The following is a 20101-nucleotide window of genomic DNA, read 5'->3' on the forward strand; positions in this document are numbered from 1 at the left end:
ACGAGACTTAACATCTTTTGTCTCAAGGTGACGAGCGCAATTGTAGTGCCACTCAGAATTTTTGGGATTATTCAAGAATCCTGAGCGACACGGCATTGTAATGGGCAGGGTGTATCAATTACCATCAGCTGAACGTCCTGCTCGTCTTGTACCTTATTTTCATTAAAAGAAAAAAAACATGCACTGGTTTCTTGGAAAGCATTCCTAATAATCAGAGAATAATAAAGTCCTTTTTTATAAAAATATCGTTATGCCAGTTTGGTCTTATGGTATTCATCTTTGGGGTTGTACCAAACATGCAAATATACAAATTGGATTTAGGTAAATAAAACTAAATAAAGTATAAAAATATTTACTTTAATAAACTTAAAGATGTCTTAAAACAAATTCTTCAACTATTTAATACAACTAATACTACAATACAATTGGCAGTTATATTAGGAATTAATAACAGAGAAATAATGCTAACAGTAAAAGTTGGATCATTTTTCTTTTAATTTATACATAACTTATATGAGTTAAAATAGTATTTATATCTAACATCGTAGTTAACATCTTACGCTTAACTAAATACTATCGGCAAGTCGAAATTAACGTTAAGAAAAATAAATTACTCGTAAAATAAAAACTAGTTATACAGAATTTTTTATAGATTTTTATATCTACAAAACAATCAATACATTTTCAAAAATCCGAATTTGTTTACTTGATTTGATGTTATAATAGGTGTTATATATAAGTATAGCTATATAAAGATATATATATATATATATATATAATAAAAAATAAAAAAAAACAGATAATTTGAAAGATTCGCGAAAGTTGTTATAACAGTTTGAAAAATATTGGTATTGTTGTGGTATCAATGTTTGTCTTAAGATGATTAATCATCGCAGACTAATTCTATGATAATTTATAAATGTAAATAAATATAAGCAATATTATATGATAAGTTCAGTTACATTATATTTTGTATTATTAATTATAAAAGGATACAATGGCAAATTTGAATGAATCTGTCGAATATAAGTTTCGTAATTTGTTATTGAAATGCATTATTTAGTTTAAAACGAACTATGAGTACATACGTAAGTAATACTAGCCCCATTTTGCAGCAATGGAATATAGAGATCTTAAAAGTTCAATAGCTCTAGTATCGGATTGTCCTTTACTTTCATCAGTAGCTACTCTCGCTTGTGCAATAGGTGTATCGATCGTTGTAGTCGTAGACTCTTCTATGGATCTATTTGTAAATTTCTTCGCCCCTCTTCGTCTGAGTAAAGTCGTTGATACTGTCGTTGTTGTTACACTTGGTGTTGTAGTCTCTGTTTCTTCTGTTTCTACCGTCGCTGTTGTTGGATTAGAAAGTGCATTTATAGCATCGGCATCAAAATTTAAACTTTTACCACTTCGATTTTCGATTGGTATTCTATCCATCCTGCGTTGGAAGGTTGTAGCCTTTACATAATCGATATCAGCGGCATCCGTAGTTTGAGCTACAGTGTCATTTTCTTCTTCTTTTTTTATTTCATCCATATCTTTTTGAGACACTGCCATAAGAGCTTCCAATAACGCTTTCTTGGATGCTTCTGCTGTTGAATTGTGGTCGTCATCACATGTCTGGACTAATAATAGTATCAGCCGTTTCACTGATTTTGATTTAGTCTTTTTCATTACATTCATTAGTTTTTGGGTAGTGGTGGAGTTCATACCGCCCATAATTTCTTTTGCCTTTTCAACTACTGTATCGGCCATCGTTGTAAAATCTTGTGATCCTTCTGTAGATGTCTGTTCTCGTAAAGCTTTACCTGATCGATTCTTGTACAAGAATGTCGTAATTTCGTAATTTGTTGTAGAAGCAAATGTCTGCTCAGTGGTTGGATAGTTGGTCGTAGTAGGCTGCTCGTAATCGGTTGCTTTACTTTTCTGTTCATCTTGGTCTGGACCAGATGGACTTAGACCATCATTTAATGTGATTGGATCCACTATAGTGCTCTGCCAATTTTTCCAATGAAAGTCTTGAGTTATCTTTTCTGTATCTGAGGACGTGGATTCACTATTAGTAATGACAGGAGTAGTAGTATAAATTTCATTTTCATCTTGTTGGACAGTATTCGTTGCTTGTGTTGTTGTATCTACATATGAAAACACGGGAGCCTCTAAATCCTCTGATGGCGTTTTTATGCTATTTTTTTCAAAAATATTAAATTGTTTTCCAACTCTTAGACTGTTGCTCGCAGGCCCTATAAATGATTGGCTATGAGCTCTTTGTAACTCTTCTTCGTTTTCTAATTCACTACTATCTGTTTCAGGAGAGTATGTCTCAGTAGCTTCTGGCAATGGTGTGGTTACTTTAATTTTTTTACTTTCAAATGTCTGATGAGAGTTACTACTTATTGGTTGTAGTGTTGATGCATAAATATCATCTCCCCAGGCTGTAGGCAAATTCGTTTGTTGTGTATAATCACTTAAAAGTTTTGAATAAGAGAGGTTTTCGGAATCGCCATACACTTTGTTGCTTGTGTTATTTTGGATCTCGCCATATTTCGATAGTGTATAACTATCGGTAGTATGTTCATTTTGATTCTGATCAATCGCTGACACGTCAATACTTGAGGGCGTTTTGGAGATTGCAATTGGAGTTGAGGCAGTTGTGTAAGAAGCTGATATTCTTCCACAGCATATATAGGGGTTTCTGTAGGTCGTTGACGTAGACGTTACTAACGTAACAGGTGGTATCTGTGTAGTAGTCGTTGGCTCAGCTGTCGTAGTAAGATCTGTCCTAAATTTCAGTGATTTCCCGTCCTGGAGTTTAGTTTTGTGATCGTCGGAAAATCCAAGAATTTCATCATCATCCTCATTTATTGTGGTTGTTGGTTCAGTATTAGTAAAATAATCAGTTGCATACATATCACCGAACGATGGAGGAGTTGGTCGTATATCTGATAGAACCTTTCTGAACTGAACAGGATCTTGAAGATAGGCCGATAGTGCATGTGTAAAAACTTGTGCTAGTTCTCGTATTTGAGGAGAGGAGGCTAGTGGGGTTTGACTCATTTGAATGTTAAGATCTTCAGCCAGTTCATTATAAGTTCCATTTGGGTCCATCATTATTTCTTCCAAGAGCTCGGCATTATTAGCCGTGTTTCCAAATAAACTGCTGTATTTGTTTAAAGTGTGACGGCTAAATAAATTGGGCAAGACTTCGCCAATCGGATCCATTGCATCAAGGGCTTGTGTTGTAGATTCGTTAGTGTCTGGGCGTTGTGTGGTTGAGAGATTATCTAAGGCAGTCGAATAGTAGATAGCAAGCGAATGAAGTGTTTTTGGGGTTAAAGAAGGAGGAACAACTAGGCCGGGTCGATTAGGCTGATCCCCATAATACCTATTAGGTTGTGTAGGTGGAACAGGCTGCGTCGGTCCGAAAGAATCAAAGTTTATCTTCTGTAACAATCTCTCTCGTCTTTCCTGATATGTTGGTTCTGTGGACTGTGTGATATCATTATTAATCGTCGAAAATACTTCAAAAGCATTTGTAGATGCAGTTTCATATGTGCTGTCCGTATTAGAACTGTATGGTACTTTAGTCGTCGATTCTTTATTTATTATCTCACTTCTGGGTGTAGCTTCAATAAACTTTTCAGTCGGTGTGTAAAGCTGTGTTCTATTTTTCTCTTTTCGAAGAAATGTTCTAAGAAGTGACACACCCGGTCTAGTGTAAGGTTCTCGTTTTTCCACAACTGTACTTAAATAACTTTTTGTATAAGGAACTAAGGTTTGCCTTTTTGTTGTAGTCTCTGGTGTTATTTTAGATTGAATATTATATAGTGTTGTTAAATTGGGATTACTTCTAGTTTTAATCGGATTAGCGGGTAGGTTAGGCTTATAAACAGGATATGGTCGTAAATTTTTAGTGTTATAATCACGAAGGAACTGTCTGTTCTGATTTTCGGCAAAGGAAGCAGTTTCTGCAGCTTCTTGCATTTCTTTAATACTATTGTAATCACCAGCAGATGGGTTCGCTCTTCGTGTTGGTATATCGAAATATGTTGGCAGGGTTGTCTTAATTGGTATGCTCCCGAAGTCGTTTGATATAAGTTGGACTAAGCTCTTCCTCCTATTTTCGAAAGGAGATGGCGATAGTGATCTTTGTGTTGGATTGATGTTAAAAAGTGCTTGGTAACTCCTTGGCGAAGCTTTGCTTGTTGAAGCTGGAGTAACAGTTTGCCTTTGCCTACTCCTAAACTGTCTTTCGGTTGAGGTAGGAACAGTGACTGTTACTCGTGCATTTGCAATTCCAAACGGTTGAGGTTCCGCAGTTTTGCTGAGACTTTTTGTGATCTTCTGCGATTTCTTCTGCTCGTTGGAATAATACTCGACACTAGATTCATAGAGAGCTGGCGAAGAGGCGCAGTCCACCTTGAACCACCAGTCACAAATGAGATGAGACTGGCTAAAGATGGTCCCGTTTGGACATAAGAAGGAAATCTTGCGGGACGTGTCACAAATGTGGAATACCTGGAAGATAATAAACACTTAGAACTTCAGATTCAGTAAAAATATGGGTTTAGTAAAAGTTAAAGGAGTAGTCGGCCTGCGACATCCTCTATCTGAATTGAAATTGAGTGTCCAGGTAGAAATGTGCAAGTAGTAACAAATATGGATATTTGCACATAATATAAGCTGATATTATTTCAATACATCTTTGACTATATTAACATATATGTGTTTGTTACTATTGGACGCTGGTCGTGTGATATGCAAAGAGTGCCCATATGAATAGGTGCCACTTAGCGTTTGGGTCTCGGAGTTATATATGGTCATAGTAAATGAAATGAACGGTTAGAGTTTATTGAGTAATTCCACTGACCAACTGGGTATGTGGCAATTACCTGGTCGTTTGAAGGTCTGTAAGAACATGGCGGGTGCAACAAAGAGCGGCGATAACATGCGCATGATGTCCACTAAATTGAAATCAGGAAAATGGGAGTAATTGCTGCACCTTCGCTGTTAATTAGCTGTATCATTTTCTTGGTCGTATTACTTTCACTAGAGTGACTAATGAATAATGAATAAAAGCATTCAGTTCACTATCAATATCTATGGTCAATGAAAACTTTTTGGATATATTAAGCTTCATTGTGTCTACCACATTGTCATAGGGAGTGTTCCGAAGAGCTGTTTAACCTGATTCCTGCCGCCCAATTCCACCTTCCCACGACACGCCACAAGTTAGGATATCATCCCCACCATCTGGATGTGTGGCGTACTCCACAGTGCGGTATTCAAGGAGCTTTCTTCCACGTACTAAAAAACTGTGGAATGAGTTTCCATGTGCGGTGTTTCCGGGACGATTCTACATGGGTGCCTTCAAAAAAGCGGGTAAACCTATCTTAAAGGCCGGCAACGCTCTTGTGATTCAATTTGATTAGAATGGTGGCGCTGATCACTTATCATCAGTTGACCTGTATGCTCGTTTGTCCTCTCTTCCATAAAAATAATATCTTAAATACCTGGCAATCAGTTTCCAGGTCGGCGTAGTATCCAGTAGGCACGTTCTTGCAGTTGAATCCGGTGTTAGGTATGCGTGGTAATGCTGGGAAATCTACACCTGCCTTGCCAATTACACCTGTTGATAGTAAAGTTCATGATAAGCTAAATCTCAGGAATATAATAGTGTGATAAGTTTGGTTGGCAAATGAGACTTAACATCTTATGTCTCAAGGTGACGAGCGTAATTGTAGTGCCGCTCAGAATTTTTGGGTTTTTCAAGAATCCTGAGTGGCACTGCATTGTAATGGGCAAGGCGTATCAATTACCATCAGATGAACGTCCTGCTCGTCTCGTCTCTTATTTTCGTAAAAAAAAACTAATAGATAATATAAGCTTATGATGGTTTATCGTTAACGGATGTTGTGAATTTATAATCTTACTAACTCGCCTGCAATATGACCCCACACTTATCTGGACTGTGCCAAGTAACATTCTTGATTTTGCTCGCTCTTTAATATTAAACTTTTGATTTTACTACAGATTAATACAAAATATAGTTACTTATAAAAGGAAAAGCAATAAAAAAAAATAGTATTGAGTTCAATGGACGCATCATTTTACGCACGCTGTAAATAAGTTATAAGTATTACAAGAATATTGTATCAACATGGCAATATTTTTTTGAGAAATATATAACTTCTTCAGCAACTGCAGTTCTCGATCATCGAATCGACCAATCACCTCATGCATCGCTTGTTAATGAGTATGATGTTTGGAATGCTTCCGTCGCCACATTTCCAAAGTGAGCATGATAATATCATAACTTATCAAAATCGGCCAAAGCGTTTGGTATCAAGAGAGTCACGAAAGAACAAACTCATTTGTGTCACTCAGATTGGTGAAAAATAAATATTTATAACGTCACTTTCGGCCGTTTCCAATATTCATTCTATCTTCAATTGTGGCCTACTTGAGATAAAATCGTAACTATAGTTGACTTTTCGGTCTCAATAAACTTATCGACCTCACCTTATCCGTACACGCTTTTTGTCAATGGGAGGACGTATAGCTTACCAGCGATAGAAGTTTGTATGGAAATTGTAATTCACGCGTCCTAATATACCGGGTATTTTGGGATAGCTTCAGATTATTGACAGCTAATTACTGACAGTAGAAGGTAGTAATTTATCTCTATCTGTAGATAGTATATTGGGAACGGCCGTTAGACTGGTAAAAACGTTTCAACCATGGAGATGTAAGTTAAGAACAAAAAATTAAGTTAAACATACCTTGATGTTCGACAATGTCGGCTTGTGCGGGTGGAATGAGTCTCTTTACTAGTGCCTTGCCCTCCGTGTAACTTTCGAACTCCGCAGCGCCCATCGCCGCAGCCAGAGCCTGGATGGATTGAGTACTCGGCGCTGGGATGTACAATCCTTCACGACTCTGAAATGAGTTAAGTTTACCCAATTACGTTTCAATAATAGTTAAAGATTCTTACCTAAACGAAATAAAGTATAAGAAGAAGAATGATATAAATGAAGATTGAGACTATGTTTTGGAATGTAATGACTAGGAAAATACCTCTGAACTATATAGTATATTCTTTCAGAAATAAATCATATTGTATAACTTGCTAAGTATCAGGTACCTGTTATTTTTGGGGATTTAAATTACAATTTGTGGAAATTATAATAATATTGACACACTTTTTTAAATTATCTTACCCTAAACTAGGCATAGCCTGTACTATGGGTACAAGACAACAATATATTTAATACAATATACTTACCTTAACATAAATAAATACATATAAGCATCCATGACTCGGAAACAAACATCAATATTCTTCATATAAATGATTGCACCTACCGGGATTCCAACCCGGGACCTCTAGCTTAGTAGTCAGGGTCACTAACCATTCGGCTATATGGGTCATCAAGCGAATCTATTGCTAAAGGGCAGATGTGATTATTAATGATTATGCTCGCTATCACCTGTGTACCCCGTGTCCCCCGCCCTATCAAGCCGCGCACTACGAGCGCAAATCGAGCGCTGTATCGTATGTATTATCGCAAACTCACTACACTCACCCAGATGAAGGACCTCCGAATGGTCCGAAACTAGACGGTACATACATCGATAAACCGTGAGTAAAGATATAATAAAGCCGATTTAAATACAAAATTATATGCATTAAGCATATTTACATGAAACTTTCGCAATCTCAAAGGTAATTTGATTGTCAATCTTTTAGTATACGGCTTTTATTTATACTGTGTGTGATAAATCAAGGTGCATTATTATTCCAATAATCTTGGTATGCAATGAATCGGGGTCTCTTGCGAGGGACAGCCAGCAGTCATTTGCTGACCATTGTCACGAGTAGACGCAGACGCTCCACGCAAATACAACACGGTTCATTTGCTTGATTTCGCGCCAAAATAGTTCATCATCAGCCGCAAGACGTCAACTGCTGGACAAAGGCCTCCCCCAAAGATCTCCGCGATGATCGGTCCTGCGCTGCCTTCGTCCAACGTATTCCGGCGATCTTGACCAGATCGTCGGTCCATCTTGTGGATGTTTTCCTGCCAACACTACGTCTTCCGGTACGTGGTCACCATTTGAGGACTTTGCTGCCCCACCGGCCATCTGTTTGTCGAACTATGTGTCCTGCCCTTGTGTTGCCTTCGTCTTCAGACACTGCTGTATTTGGGACGAGAGTTGAACGGAGTTTCCCGGACGCCAAAATGGTTACTAAACCCAAATCATTAAAAAAACGATATAGTCTGGCAAAAAATTAATTAATTAGCATATTAAAATAAAAAAACGTGTTTTGCGAAATGTGCATTGCGAGTGTACGTTGCGCGGTCGCGAGAAGGTCATTTAATGTAGCCAGATTAAAAAACCAATACATACCGATCGTCGGCCGGCTGTTCTACGTGCAGCATCAATTGTTTGTACAGAACCTGTAACAATATAATATTATACTTAAATACACATCCCGAAGCATCACTCTAGAGATAGTTGGACGCTGACAAAACACAAGAGTTAACGTAGTAACGGCAGTAAAGAAGCGGCGGCGTAAAAGGTAGATCCGTTGACTCTCACCACGGAGCTTCCGGTTCGATTTTCGCCCGCCTCGTACCAATGTGTTTTTGAATTTGTATGTACTTATATCTCGTGCATATTTATTTGGTCATTTCTCTTTTTCTACATACACCGAGGGATTAACATATTATTTCAAACTGACGAGCGCAATTGCAATGCCGCACAGAATTAAAAGAAAATCATAAACGAAACACACTAACAAAACGACCAAAAGCGTAGCGTAATTTGATGCGGACCTTATCACGTCGTACTGTGCTGTCGGCCTGATACTTAATCTAATATTATATATATTCATCTGTCGCTTGCTAGTTATTACCACATTTATAACACGCCTCAGTTCTGGAAACTCAAGGCACTTCAGTCAACGGATCAGAAAATCTATCTATCCAATCTGAAAATGCAGCCAGTATTCTCGGTACACTACCGCGTAATGATAGTTTTAATTTAATGTAATCATAGTATTATTTTTATGGAAGAGGAGGACAAACGAGCGTGGCGTTTAAGCTATAACAGAATTATTCTCTTTCGAGAATGTTCTACGAGTACAAAACTGCAGTATTATAATACTAATATTGCACGCAATAGTTGTGTATGTAATTTTATATAATTTGTATCTAATTTAATTCCCACTAGCTGTAATGATGCAAACGACATTTTAATGAAACTAATGCAACCGACAGATAAAAACACAGCTTTTTATTCCCCAACATCAGATCTTCACATAACTACACATTTTTATTATGGATTAATAGTAGGACAGATGAGCGTACGTATCACCTGATAGTAATTAGTAAGTGCGCAAAAAAGAGGAGTATCAGGTGTGTTTGCGGCCTTTAAAGTACTCATTTTACGTATTATTTGTTTATGAGAAAAAGTGGCGAGAGAAGTAATTGCCTAAACACATTGTCGGATTTGGACCATCGGACGAACCGGTGGGCGCCTCGCTCTCAAGGTACGGTCCGGATGGTAATAATAATAATTTTGTGCGTTGGATAATGCGACATACCATAAAATATGGTATGCGGTACCAGACCGCCACCGATGGTTCGGCCGTACCAAATCAAATTATGTGTTTAGGCTATAAGACATTCACCGAATGCTAGTATTATTAGCCCTGCCCAATACATTGTAGTGTAGAGGATTGCGCGATTCCAATTATTGCGCTCGTCACTTTAACACATAAGATGTTAAGTATCATTAACTGAGTAATCCCACAAGTTACAACGCACTTTAAGCCGACACACAATAATATACATCACTTAAACACGAATTTAATGTAGCTATGTTAAAAAACAATGTTGAATTCATTCAATTCAAGAAGAAATAATAAACTGTATGTCACGTGTTATTGGTTAGCTAGAGTTAAGAGCTCCTTCAAAGGTCTTAGTCCTTCTAGGACTCACTGAGCACAAATTTAAGAAATATATTAAAACTTTTTGGAAAAGAAGGCTTTCTATATAAGATATATGGTTCTGGTTCAACGAGGCCACCTATAATTATATAAAGTAGGCTATAATACGATATTAAAGATGGGCTGGGTCTTTCTTATTAGTTCTTCTCCCCATGACATAGCCCCTTTACGAACTAATGTAGCTTCATGACGTTTACCAAGTGTTTTTAAAATATGTTATGCTATTGTTACTTCCTATGTTAAAATAAATATGTTTCTATTTCTTATTGCTTGTATCCTGAAAAATGCGCCTGTGGTCCCACCTATCCGGGATCCTTTACTAAGAATCCCCCGACTGGTTGATTATTTTATATTACAGTGATTATAAAAGACTTTATGGTCTAGTGAGATTCTTGTAGATTTTTCTTACGGGATCTACCTACTTGTTGCAACTATTATAGATTCAGTATATTAAATCAAAAATGTATCAAAATTCAAGAGCAAGCAAGCTAGTTTAAGCCTTTTAGAATTTTATTTGACTTGATTTGATTTTGTTATGTTGAATTACAATTATAAAACTTAACTACATAATATTCAACCTAAAAATAAAGTATTAATGTAAATATACAAATAAAAACTCGATAACAAAAATGTGAAACTTGAGTCATAGTTTTATGGGTAGGTATATCGTTGTTTCATGTTTCAACAAGATGTTTCAAAAGTGTTAGATTTTACGTAAAACTTGCTGTAACTGTTTAGTTTCGATTCAATTGAGTTATCAGATCCATATTGGGTCGTCACGTATGTCTCAACTATCAGTGAAAGTGGGTACCTACTCTGTTATAATACAGCTGTTAGACTAGACTAATAACTGGACATTACAGATAATTGTTAACATTATTCTCTCGTCTAAGAAAGGCATTGTATACAATTCGTGAATGTAATTGTCGATTTCCTTTTTGACAAGCATATAAGAGGTACCAGATTTATGTTTGAGTATATGCAGTACTCATACTGTGGTAGAAAGGCAAATTATTCATATAAAAAGGAGAAAAAGAAGTCCAAGAAAGAGATGGGAGGGCAAAATTTGTGATATGGCTGGAACAAGTTGGAGATAAAAGGTAAGGGACAGGGAATTTTGGATAATTTTTGGGGACGCCTTTACCAAAGGGCTAACTAACATAAAACTATAAATTGTATTTTATTGTTTCCTCGTCACTTTATCGAAAAGGAGGACAAACGAGTGTACGGGTCACCTGGTGTTAAGTGATGACCCCCGCCTACATTCTCTTACAATACCAGAGGCTTTAATGAAGGTGTACGCGCTATTTTTGATGATACCCATGTCGTAACATCCCGGAAACACCGCACAAGGAGGCCCATTCCATAGCTTTGATGTGCCTCGTAGAAAGTACCTTGAAAACCGCACTGTGGAGATTTACATATGTCGAGATTTACAATTTGCATGCATGAATGTGGTCGTACCTAATCCTAAATTAGAGATTAATGTTGAACTTCAGCAAACTCACGACTAGTCCGTAAGTTTTGTAGATGTGTATAAACATATGTTAGCACTTTAATGTAATTAATATACTCACACAGAGTAAACAATAGACACAGAGAAAGCTGAAATCCATCCAGCGCCATCAAACTTCGCTTCCACCGCATTGCTGATCTGGAAAATGAGAAAATTTGTTGAAAATCTCACCAACATTTGCAGGATTTATAATTAGATTCTATCTACAGATAAAATGGACTGTGGGTGTTTTATAACAATGGACACTACAGGGCTAAACACACATAAGTAATTATAAAAATTATATACCTAATGGTATTGTTTGTAATTTCCACGGTTTCGTAAAAACAGAATCATAGCGATGTTACTGGAAAATCTCGTTTTGACTCACAAAAGTAAAGACATCTATTTAGAACATAATACCGAAGAATTTCCTATAAAAATAGATTTTTACAGACATAAATTAATAATTATCCATGACCGCTTTCTATTGAAATAAACCTTATAAAATTGTTGTCAATGGCTATTATTCCGTCAGTAGGAATAGCACACAAAATATTATTCTGCTAGCCATCCTCGCTTACAGCCAACTAGTATCGTATAGTTGATCCATACCTACAATCAAGTGAAATCTAATCTGCCGTCGGTTAATGACTGACATAAAAGAGCCATTTGGGTTTTCGCCGAAAGGAGCCGGAGATTTAACTTGGTTTGCTTATGCTTGCCAAGGCAACAACATCTAAAAATTCCTCAGTCATCGTCTTAATTGCTTTTCACACGAAAAACAAGCCCCGGGATTTCATCGTTAGACTAAATCAAATATAGGTAGTGTACTCTGCAATTTGACCGATAACGTGTATTTTAGTCTGCACGAGCAAATCACTCTAAATTGTACGAGAGATGCTAAGTTACGACGATGCTTCAGACTTCATCAGCAAATACCTTCGTTTGCCTAGCCTACCATATATTTTAGAGCCAACCTTCGCCATGGCAAGTGTCTTCAGGCTTCTTCTCATGTCCAAGGCACCAGGATCATTCCATCAGGACATGTCCCATTGCGACGGTCTGATCGGTCTGCTGAAGACTTGCAAATGTCGCAAATATATCGGCCTCTGTGAGTCTATCTATCTATCGAGATATACCTTTGTGCCGTTTGGTGCCGAGACACTTGGTCCGTGGGGCCCAGAGGCGCGGAGAATGTACAAAGTATTATCTTCGCGTCTCAATAGGGCTCTAAGCGCTAGCAGCCATTTCAGTGAACGAATCAGCCTAGCTATCCAAAGTGATGATTAAATATAGTTATAATTATTATTAGAATAAAGTATATTAGAATAAATAAAACATTATATTGCCTAGCTATCCAACGCGGAATTTCTGCCTGTATTTTTGGTACGCTTCCACGTAATGATAGTTTTAATTTTATGTAGTCATAGTATTGTAAATATAGTTTTGTTTTGTTTTGTTTGAATAAATTAATAAAATATTCATATTAAATATTTTATCAATATCTTCGTAGTCATAAATAATTATTAACGATAAAATAGCCGACCAACCTTAACTTTCATATGTAAGTAACTTTGAATTTCCAATCCAACCACAGTGATTACAAATTGTACACGGTCTATCATTTATTCAAAAATATTTGTTTGCATAACAGAGAAAGTACTTGCGATCTAATAAATGTCAAAGATCAACGGTTGATAAGCAGATGCGCAAGATTCTCGTAGGTATAAATCATGTCGGTGCAACTTGCCGGGGAAAGCTACTGAATAATCCATGCAAATTGTTAGCTTGCTAAGTGATAATAGCAGAGAAGAGTTGCCACTATAATTGATGGCCACTTACTTAGGATTCTACGTTTGCTTTTGCGAAAGCAATCTTTTGTATTTGTTTGTTTATTCTGTTTACATTAAAGTCATACCAATACCATAGACTTGAAAATAACGGATGAGATGTGCAGTACGTTCAGCGGATGGTAATTGATACGCCCTACCCAATACAATCCAGAGCTGCTCAGGCTCGTGAAAATTCTTGAAAAATTCTGATCGGCACTACAATTCCGCTCGTCACCTTTGAGACATAAAATGTTAAGTCCCATTTGCCCAGTTATTTCACGAGGTACGGCGCCCTTCAGACCGCATCACAGTAATGTTTACACATTACTGCTTAACGGTTGAAACAGGCACTGTTGGGGTGCCAATAATCTAGCCGGCATCCTGTGCAAAGGAGCCTCCCACTAGTAATGCTAGAGTATAGATTTTGATTGAGGGGTCGTAACACAGTCAGCTACGCTTGGCATTTAAGATAATCTCGCTCTTTAGTACTTTGAATTTAGAATCACTAGCTAACGCACACAGTGACATATTAAAATTGGTCACACATTATTGAGCTGTGACGAATATACGCTATTATATTCTAAGTCTATCCTTAAAACAGTCATAATCTCATCCCAAGTTGCTTCATCGCTTAGATAATAATATTGACACACTTTTTACACAAATTATGTTGCCCCAAATTAGGCATATATAGCCTATGCTATGGGTTTCAAGACAACGATATATTTAATACAATATACTTACTTAAACATACATAAATACATATAAACATCCATGACTCGGAAACAAACATCCATAAATCATATAAATGCTTGCACCTACCGGGAATCAAACCCGGGACCTCTAGCTTAGTGGCTAGGATCTTATATAAGATAAGCTGCAGTTGTGTAAAGATTATATTTTTATTCTACAAATCTAGTAGCTTATAAACCTAACCTTATATATGACTAGCAGATACCCCACGACTTCGTCCGCGTAGGGCTGAGCACGTGGTGGCGACATTTCAATTCAATTTTTAAAATAAAAGAACTCTTATATCATAAAATGACATCGCGACACTTTTTGTAAAAGTTGATGTGTTCTGCAAATTCAAAGTACATGATTTTTTTCTATCATCAATAGTTTTCACAGCACTCTCGATGTAATGAATATCTTATTTAGTAAGGATTCCATTGATATTCCTATTTCACCCGGGGATGGTGAAAGCATCCCAAAAGTGAAAGAATTATTCAAATAATATTAGTAAAGAAAAAAAATATTATTAAATTATTAAATGTATTGTAATATGCTTTATATATTTTGCACAAGTAATGCGAAACATACTAAAATAGGATTATTTTATGCTTATATCAACCTATTACAACATCACTATATGTGTGACAAGACAGACAGTCAAGTATATATTGTTGTTAATGATCCTTTTAACCGAAATACCATCAGTGTTAGACAATACGATGCGATTACAATCAGTTGTAGAAATCAATTTGTTACAACAATATAGTTCGTTACCGCAGAGGTCAACTAAGAAACAATAAAGTTTAATTTCGGATGAGTTACATACAATGCACACGATAACTACATCCGAATTAGATTAAGCCGCTTCCTAGCAACTATTCAGAATAGATTTGTAGTATCTGATGCAAATTAGTTAATCTTTGTGTTTAGTAACTCGAACAGCCTAGATTATCAGTGCCGCTAGGATATGCCTATCGTACAAGGTCCGGTGGAACCAGACGCATTTTTGAGGTTAAAACTTGTTTAGCGGCGTTGAGCACTTTTCTTGGGATGGGTTAAACTGATCGAAAATTCAGATTTATCGAATCAGAATCTTCTCGTACTCATTTATCACCATAAATGAGAAATGAACCTATTTTATTTCGGGTGATACAAAAGTTTAATAATCAATTCCGTCGCGGCAACGAACCACCGTTCGCTTTTGATGTATCTCCGTAGGAATGCTTTAATAAAACCTAACAGCTTTTGAAGCGGCATCAAAATATAATTTTCATGAGTACCAATTATTACTTCATCTTCATCAGCATCAGCCGGAAGACGTCCACTGCTGGAAAATGGCCGTCCCCAAAGATCTCCACGACGATCGGTCCTGCATTGCACTCATCCAACTTTTTACTAAATAATAATTATTTTTTTTTCTTTCATTTCAAAATTCTTTATTAATAAATGATAACACAACAGAATTGTACAGCGATTTACGTTTCAACATTAACCATGAGAAAAAGAAGGAACGCCTGTTAAAGTTTTTACAAACATAATAAAATAAATCTCGATAAGACAATGTATAACTGCTACAATCACTAAAATTAATTGTGACTACAACATCCAATACGTATTATTTGAAAATAATTACGCTTGTTACAATATATATTCACAAATCTAAAAGTTATATTTTTTTTAATTCCATCACAATGTACAACCAAATACTAAATAATAATTAATTACTTTCACAGCTAACGCAAAAAACCGAGATAAAAACTGCTACCCGAAGAAATAAGGACAACAACTAAGGCAGGGGTGCTCAAGCTTGAACTGCTGGCGATCTACCTCAAAATTGTTAGACTACGATCGATCGGCTCTGAGAGGCTTCAAGTATGTGTGATGAAGGATTTTCGTCTAGGTGTAGAGTGTCACGATGACATAGATATTAGTTTTGCGCCAAATATGCATTTTTTTAGTCAAGGTCTGCTCTTAAATGTCAATGAAAGAACTGATAATTATTATTTTAAATTGCGAGTTTATTGGTTCTTACAAAACAAACGCGTTCTAAAGTTCTAAGCTTAACTAAAGAGTGACTTTGGATGTTGAAGCGTGACACTGCATGTCCTGAGCATACTTTCATAAGATGGTACGTAATTACCGTTCGTATTTTAGTTTGTTGTACCGGATTTTTTTCTCGAGATCGACTCAAAAAGCACTCGCGATCGACCTGTCGATCCCGACCGACCGTTTGAGCATCCCTAAACTAAGGTATTAAATGCTCTGGGTATTCAAAAATACATAGTTTTAAATTTAATAATTTTCGAAACCGTTCATAATGAAAAGCCAATATATACTGTATACCTATATAATATATCGTGTAATGGTCCTAAATCTGACGCTGTCGTACACGACGCGTTACAACGCGAAAATCTGACGCTCGTCTGCTAGAGAGCCCGCGCAGCGAGCTGTACGAAAATCCGTATAAAAGATTCACTGCAAAATAAAATACGGGATGCACTCCGGGAGTGCCGGCAGAAGAGAAAAATTGAACAAAGAAATACAATATTTTGTGTATTTATCTATCGCTCATATTTTTAGGACCTTTATGAAGAATTAACACGTTTCTTAATTTGCTGACTGCCCGTTACAGAGCAAACATTGATATTAAAAAACGACATATCAAATTTACCTGCTTAGATTACATTAAATGATTTAAAACTTGAAACAATAATTTAGACTAATAATAATTTACATAATATAAAATAATAAAATATTTTTTCAAAAACTTAATTATTATGTACTTAGCAGTGAAGCAGGTTTTTTTTATTTTTCAGTATTTTTCATTGGAAAAAAAATTGCATGGGACTCTATTTCAAATTCTTACGTCGAGCTAACTCAATATTGAATAATTATATTAAAATAAAATGTACATCATGGTATAGGGAATTTAATTTAAGACACTAAGGCAGCATTATTTAAAAAAAAATCAAATAATTTTTAGCAAACAGAATCTGCAAAATTCATCATTTAACTGCGCTTGATGGCTCAGTTCCGCGCCTTAATGTATATTATGATACGAAATTGCTTTTTTGTTTTCTTGTATGATTCCGTTTAAAAGCTCACAGCGAGTACAACTTACGTTACGTAAGCCAATAGTTCGGTAAGCGTTAGATAAACAATAGGGCGTCACCGAGTGCGCGACCGACACGCCTGTTGTTCGACAGGCATTATATGGTAATAGCTTCTATATCATAACATGGTTTGATGTAATGCTTTTATCACCGGGTCCACGTGTAACGGGTGAAAGAGAAAGGTAGGCTTAGTATTAAGCTAGGTAGGTATAATTAGCATTATTGTGTTTGGGTCTGAAGGGCGCCGTAGCGAGTGAAATTACTGGGCAAATGAGACTTAACATCTTATGTCTCAGGGTGACGAGCGCAATTGCAGTACCGCTTAGAATTTTTGGGTTTTTCGAGAATTCTGAGCGGCACTGCATTGTAATGGGCAGGGAGTATCAATTATCACCAGCTGAACCTCATACTCATATTGTCCATTGTCATAAAAAAATAGAATATAGCTATACAGTGTTTAGTTGACCTGACAGATACTAAGAAATATGCACAAGAGATCAAGGGCGACAAATTAAACGATGGGAAGATGACCTAAAAAGAGTTAAAGGCCCATATTGGATAAGAATGGAGAGAGAAAGAGAGAAAGATGGACGAGCTGTTAAAAAATCGTAAATAATTAGTTAAGGATATACAAATTGTTTTTATTAGTTACAGCAGTAAAGGCTTATTTTTTATTTATACTAAGCAATATACTAAGACGGTAATTCCAAGCGTAGCTGACTGTTTACGACTTGTCAATCAAAACCGGTCACAGTAACAATAGATTCACTCTCCTTTTTACCTAGCCGTATCTCCGTTAGAGATTTTCTTCTTTCTCATATGCTTCGGTCGCCTATACGTTGGTATATTGTAATAGTATAAATACAGTTTGCTGAAAGTTGAGTGAAATATATTATTAAAGATCTTTCGCTGTCTTTCGTTCTTTTATGTGAGGACAAGGAAGTACATAAGATTTTAGGTTGTAGGAAGTTTGTGTGCAAAAAGCATATGCATTTATACAGAAATTAAATAATTATTTAAACAATTCTGCGTTAAATGCAGAGCAGCTCGATTGTCGGGGACCCATTACTTTGTGAACGGCTGGATCACTTGGCGTTGCGTAGGGACGTTGCTTCACTGTGTGTCTTGTACCCCATTGATCACGGGGAATGCTCCGAAGAGCATTCAGCAGGGAGATTCCTGCCGCCGAATTCCACCGTCGCACGACACGCCACAAATTAGGATATGATCCCCACAATCTAGAAGTGTGGCGGTCCTCTACAGTGCGGTTTTCAAGGACCTTTTTTCCACGTACTACAAAGCTTTGGAACAAGCTTTCTTGTTCGGCGTTTCCTAAGCGATACGACACGAAAAATAGCGCCTACACCTTCCTTAAAGAAGGGCAACTCTAGTCTTGTAAAGAAAGGCGGCGGTGATCACTTAACACCAGGTGACCCGTACGCTCGTTTGTCCTCCTTTACCATAAAAAAAGATATATCATATCAATAGAAGCAATAAAGCATGTATGTATTCTTAAATACTTAGTTCACACATTTAAGCTTACATAATTTATACGTCTAGAACAGACTGTGACATCTGTGAAAATGAAAAATTTACAAGTAACCTCTATTTTGAGCAATACAAGAAGAAGTGACACTAACAAGAAGTGACATACAAATAGTGAGTGTAAGACGTAGCTTGTCACGCGCACTATAGTAATAAACCTGGTCTGCTGTCATCAGATGTATACCAAGCAAAAGGCTCTATCTAGACGTATAACTTAGCTTAAATGTGTGTTTTTATAACAAAATATATACACACTATCGCCAAACTTAATCAGTTTGGTTAGCTTTATTGAAAACGAAGTATAAGCAATTTTATGTAAAAGGACGTAGACAAACTGATCTAAATATTAAATATAATGTTGACAGTTTTTTTTATTTATTTTTTCAATGGTTTCATTTTCAATGAGACTAATTATGAACGCAGTGAGTTTTATACAAGATAGTATATATTAAATACTTTTATTAGATATATTAGATATATTTATAGTTTAAGGTGTTATCTTAGATAAGGACCTTAATTTCTCTGATCACATTAATAAGAATCTCTAAAAGCTGTAGAATTTATAGATTTGTGTATTTTCATAGAATATAATAGAATAGCTAATTTAAATGAGCCGAATAGAAGACACTACAAATAAATTTCATTTCATTTAATTTCTTTTAGAAATTTGCCAGTAAAATAATAAGTATTATATAAGTAATATGAGCTTGCATCTGCGACACTGCCGTATATTTCGACATTCTTATCTACTATTTCGGTCAAATAAGAAAAATGTTAAAATTTAGAACTAGCTCGAAGCAGCACAAACTGTAAACTTTTACGGCCTTACAAATAGACTGGGTATAAAGTTATAACTGATGATAAACAAAGAAAATGCAAAATGCTTACAATATCGTCGACAACACTGTCAATACGAGTACAATGATAATTCTGAAATTTCCGAATGACAAGCTGCCTTGCAAATAAACGCGGGAAACGTTATACGTCCCAACAAACCATTCGTAAGCAAAATATCTACTTGTAAACATTTTACATTTTCTTGGTTTATGCTTAGTTATAACTTTATGACAATTCTATTTGTAAGTCCGTTAATCTAAACGATTTTCAGTTTTTTCCGTAACTAACAGTAACAACAATCTTTTAATTTTGTATGTCCAAACTGAAATGAAAATCATTTGATCATTGAAAAATTAATTTAAAAGTTTCTGAGACACTTTATTCAGATTCAGCGTAAGCCAGTGATCGCATACTGGCATAAGTATTATATACAAATACTTAAATTTACCTCAGAGAAAGATTCACATCTATGTTAGACCGTGGAAAGTTCAAGTAAAAGGTACCTCGTGACCTGAGCCTCAAGTGG

At 36.2% G+C, this 20101-nt stretch overlaps 1 protein-coding gene across 2 annotated transcripts in view; it reads right to left on the reverse strand.

Moving 5' to 3' along the window:
- Nucleotides 1-396: 396 nt before the first annotated feature.
- Nucleotides 397-20101, reverse strand: part of LOC126976834 (uncharacterized) — a 61191-nt gene continuing 41486 nt past the window's right edge. Inside the window, exons 3-7 of one of the 2 annotated variants that reach the window (XM_050825471.1) lie at nt 11593-11669; nt 8413-8462; nt 6783-6939; nt 5514-5629; nt 397-4518 (exon numbers count right to left, since the gene is read on the reverse strand). In XM_050825471.1, the coding sequence (XP_050681428.1) occupies nt 1099-4518; nt 5514-5629; nt 6783-6939; nt 8413-8462; nt 11593-11662 (3813 nt within the window). In that variant the 5' untranslated portion in view covers nt 11663-11669 and the 3' untranslated portion in view covers nt 397-1098. Of the gene's footprint in view, nt 4519-5513; nt 5630-6782; nt 6940-8412; nt 8463-11592; nt 11678-20101 lie in introns of those variants that run through there. The other variant, XM_050825462.1, reaches the window with a different exon arrangement.

This window comes from Leptidea sinapis, chromosome 2 (genome assembly GCF_905404315.1).
Source record: "Leptidea sinapis chromosome 2, ilLepSina1.1, whole genome shotgun sequence".
Lineage (NCBI taxonomy): Eukaryota > Metazoa > Arthropoda > Insecta > Lepidoptera > Pieridae > Leptidea > Leptidea sinapis.